The sequence below is a fragment of the Babylonia areolata genome, chromosome 9 (genome assembly GCF_041734735.1).
Source record: "Babylonia areolata isolate BAREFJ2019XMU chromosome 9, ASM4173473v1, whole genome shotgun sequence".
Lineage (NCBI taxonomy): Eukaryota > Metazoa > Mollusca > Gastropoda > Neogastropoda > Buccinidae > Babylonia > Babylonia areolata.
In genome coordinates, this window is record NC_134884.1 from 8762310 (window position 1) to 8767037 (window position 4728).

Genomic DNA, 4728 nt, shown 5'->3' on the forward strand with positions numbered 1-4728 from the left:
ACATGGCGTGTCTATTCGTCTGTCTGTCTGTCTGTCTGCCTGTCTGTCTGTCCATCTGTCTATCTGTCTGTCTGTCCGCCCGTCTATCAGTCATTCGCTCCCTCACTCCGCTCCCTCATTCTGTTACTCGCTCTAAATACAGAGAGAAGGAGAGAGAGAGAGAGGGAGAGAGAGAGAGAGAGAGAGAGAGAGAGAGAGAGAGAGAGAGAGAGAGAGAGAGAGAGAGGACACTGTTATTCGGTATCCGTTACCTGAGAGGGCGAGAGAGCGAGAGCGAGAGAGAGAGGGAGAGAGAGAGGGAGATAGAGAGACAGACAGACAGAGACTGAGAGAGAGAGAGAGGAATAGAAGCAGAGACAGAGAGGGGGGAGAGACAGACAGAGAGACAGAGACTGAGAGAGAGAGAGAGAGAGAGAGAGAGAGAGAGAGAGAGAGAGAGAGAGAGAGAGAGAGAGAGAGAGAGAGAGAAACTCAGGCAGACACAAAACAGTTCAAAAGAGACAAGAAATTGATGCAGAAACGCTGAGACAGTCAATTCTCTTCCCGTGTTCGCCTTTTGAAGATGAAACCCTGTGTTTCAAACCACGCGATTCAAATGTCTGCAGGTGAGCTAAATCAGAGCACAAAAGACCAAGCACTACCCGGCAGTGCTTGTCGATTATATGGACCTCAACTTCCTGCCGGAGATCAGTGGAGAGAGACCTTAGACTTGTCGACAGACGGTCGGGTGAAATCAGCAAACTGGCTGAAAAACGTACACTGTGGAGCGCCTTGACTGCTTTATGCGTCGAACGACACGGAAGTTGAAAAAGTATGTAACACCTTGGATGATTCCTCCAGGCTTGTCTAAGCCAGTGCCATACTCTCTGGTGCCATGAAGTACTTTCTTCGCTAGCTCCAAAATGTACTGTTCTGTGAGACCGATCGCCAGGATGTTCATTGAACACAGGCGCCTGCAGACGTTAAATTTTGTTTACATACAAAAAATTATTAAACTAACACAACTCATGAGTTTTACCAGCATTTTGAGCATTTTAATATTTTTTCCCCTGTGCCCTGTGAAAAGCGGTCTCCCCCCTCAGCCCATCCCGCTCATCAGTATGGAGAGCAGAGGAATTGAGACTGTCGTGGATGTGTTCTGTCGCCCTACAGCCCACCACCAAGCTGATGACCTTGCACGATACAGGCCATTAAGGGCATCACAAACATCAAACACGACCGATGGTCAAGCAACTCCACCACACTTACTAGACCTCGGGCACACTCAAATGGGCAACGTCATCGCCATCAATGGTCGGCATCAAGACACCAGAATGACTGTGGGCCTATTTAATACACAGTCCGTCGGCTCAAAGTCTAAGCGGACACAGATTGTGGACTTCATCAAGGATGAGAATATGGATGTTTTATTTTTAACAGAGACGTGGCTGAAAACTAGTGGCGATGAAAGCAAATGTGCTGATTTAGTTCCGCCAGGCTACAAGCTGAGGTCCTTCCCTCGTGCAACACGGGGTGGGGGACTTGCTGTCCTCTACCGTGACCATCTCCCCGTCACCGTCACCTCCGCTTTCCCCTTCACTCTCACTTCCTGTGAGCTGATTCAGTTCACACTGACAGCACCCCAACACATCCACTTCTTCTGTCTGTACAGACCACCGCCAAGCAAACAGAACAAACTTCTGAACTCTACATTTCTGACAGAGCTGCCAGACCTGCTCGACTACTGCAACCTCCTACGAGGGAAGTCAGTGGTGGTCGGCGATTTCAATGTGCGCTATGACGTGCCCGCCGATCCACTTACCTCCAAGGTGCTGGACATTGTGTCGAGGTTCGACTTCACACAGGGTGTGCAGGAGGCAACCTACTACAGAAGTGGCCACATCCTCGACTGGGTCCTGCACCGAGAGGCTGATCAGCTCATCCATTCTTGCCGGGTCAACCACATGGTCTCCTCTGACCATGCCGCTGTTCTCTGCAGGCTTAAAGTGTCCCGCCCCAAGAGGAAGCCTGTCTACCGCACAGTGCGGGACATCAAGGCCATTGACAGGGACTCCTTCAAGGCTGACGTCCAGGACATGCTGGATGACCTTGGACCCGACCTCTCCGCACAACAGCTGGATGATGGCCTTCGCGGACTGCTGGACAGACATGCTCCAGCTACAGAGAAGCGTGTGCCTTCAGGCCATACGTCCCCGTGGTACACAGCTGTCAGCGACGTCCTGCGTGACGCCAAGAAAGAGCGCCGTCGTGCTGAGAGGAAGTGGCGCAAGAGTGGTCTGACAGTGGACAGTCAGATCTTTTTAACAGCGAAACAGTTAGTCACTGATATTGTTCAGAATGCCAAAGAAGAGTACTGGAGCTCAAAGATCAAAGCCAGTACATCTGTCAAAAACTTATTCTTAACCAGTAACCGTCTCCTTGGCAGGAGTAGAGACTTCATCCTGCCAACTAACATTCCTCCTAATGACCTCTCTGATGCTTTTCGCTGAGTTTTTCACCACCAAGATAAAGACAATTAGAGATGAGCTCGAAACATTTAGTCAGTCTGTACCCGATCCTCTCATTGCTGACAAACCCCACCCTTCTTCGTCTTTCAACAGTTTTCGTCCTGTCACAGAGGAAGAAGTTAAACAAGTCATTATAAAATCTAGCCCCAAAACATGTGCACTTGACCCAATCCCCACATCCCTTTTGGTTGAATGTGTTGATGCGCTCCTCCCAGCCTTGACCTCTATCATCAACAACTCTCTTCAGTCAGGCACTTTCCCAGATGTTTACAAAAAAGCCCTTGTAACACCACTGCTCAAGAAGCCGACTCTCGATGTAAACACCCTCAAAAACTATCGTCCTGTCAGCAATCTCTCTTTTCTTTCCAAGGTCACAGAAAAGATTGTCCTCCTCCAGCTCTCTGAATATCTGCATCACAACAACCTGTTTCCTGTCTCACAGTCTGCCTACCGCCCTTCCCACAGCACTGAAACAGCTCTACTCAAAGTTATGAACGACCTTCTGCTGTCTGTAGATACTGGTAAACTTTCTGTCCTCACCCTCTTAGATCTCTCAGCGGCATTCGATACAATCGATCACAACATCCTCGTTAATCGTCTTTCTCATTCATTTGGAGTTTCTGACACAACACTGAAATGGTTTTCATCTTATCTGTCCAATAGAACCCAGACTGTCGTTACTAACAAACACCTTTCTCAACCTTCTCTTCTGGAATTCGGAGTCCCCCAGGGATCAGTTTTGGGACCCGTGCTCTTCATTTTGTACACAAAGCCACTTGGTACCATCACAGCTCAGCACAACGTCCAAAGTCAATCTTTTGCCGATGACACACAATTATATGACTCATGTACACCTGACCAGATCAATAACACCATCAACAACATTCAAGAATGCATTACTGACATCAAGCATTGGATGACCGTAAATAAACTAAAACAAAATGATGACAAGACTGAAGTCCTCCTGATTCACTCACAGAACAAACCATTACCTGACTCCGCTCCCTCCTCTATGTCTGTTGGTAACACAAACATTCAGTTCTCATCTGCTACAAGAAATCTAGGGGTAACTTTTTCTGACACTCTGTCCATGGAAAAACACGTGTCCAACATCTGTCGCTCTGCTTACCATGAACTCAGGAAAATCAGTAGCATTCGCCATCTTCTCACTTCTGATGCAACCAAAACTCTCGTCTGTTCTCTCGTTCTGTCTAAATTTGATTACTGTAACTCCTTACTCTCTGCCATTCCCCAGTACCTCCTAGACAAACTTCAAAAGGTTCAAAATTCAGCAGCACGACTGATATTCGGAGTCAAAAAACACGAACACGTACAGCCACTCCTCCAACAGCTTCACTGGCTCCCAATCTCTGCAAGAATACAACATAAAACATCCACTCTTTGCTTCAACTCTCTCACTGATCCCTACTTTCCTGTTTATCTTTCTGATCTCCTTCATGTCTATACCCCTGCCAGACAACTCCGCTCTTCTTCGGACAATAGAACCTTTACTGTCCCTCGAATCAAAACAAAGACTTATGGCAAGCGATCTTTTTCTCACTTTGCGACAACTGTTTGGAACCAGCTTCCACTCACAACTCGTTACTCTGAAACCCCCTCACAGTTTAAAACTGCCCTGAAGACACACCTGTTCAGACAGTCATACAATGTTGTATGAAATTGAAATGAAATAGAGGTGTGTGGTTGTGTTGTGTTGTGTGTTGGGGAGGAGGGTTGGGGGTGGGGTGGGGTGGGGGGCGGATGGGGACGAGGGGGGAGAGGTGGTGGCGGGTGTTTGCACGTCCACACGCGCGAGCTTGTGTCTGTGTGTTGCGGGTGTGCGGGTGGGTGAGTTGGTACGTGTGTGTGTGTGTGTGTGTGTGTGTGTGTGTGTGTGTGTGTGTGCGTGCGCGCGCGTGTGTGTGTGTTGTTGTGTTTTTTAATGTATAAATATGTATGTGAGAGATTTTAACACGAACTGTTTTATGAAGTAATGTTGTAGTTTGTTTACTCAGTTGTCCATCTGTTGTGCTTTTGTTGTTGTTGATGAGTTTTGTGTGTGTGTGTGTGTGTGTGTGTGTGTGTGTGTGTGTGTGTGTGTGTGTGTGTGTGTGTGTGTGTGTGTGTGTGTGTGTGTGTGTGCTAGTGTATGTGGACGTGGTGGAGGTGTGAGTTTGGTTTTTGTTGTTGTTTTTTTTTGTTTGTTTGTTGTTGTTGTTTT

At 47.7% G+C, this 4728-nt stretch overlaps 1 protein-coding gene across 1 annotated transcript; it reads left to right on the forward strand.

The window, feature by feature from the left end:
* Positions 1 to 1268: 1268 nt before the first annotated feature.
* LOC143285944 (uncharacterized) lies at positions 1269 to 2489 on the forward strand. The gene has a single exon (XM_076593394.1). It carries the CDS (start codon positions 1269 to 1271, stop codon positions 2487 to 2489), a length of 1221 nt encoding a protein of 406 aa, XP_076449509.1.
* The last annotated feature ends 2239 nt before the right edge of the window (positions 2490 to 4728 follow it).

Excerpts from the sequence above, each read along its gene's own strand:
- LOC143285944 (XM_076593394.1), top strand. The coding sequence starts at position 1,269 with ATGGGCAACGTCATCGCCATCAATGGTCGGCATCAAGACACCAGAATG.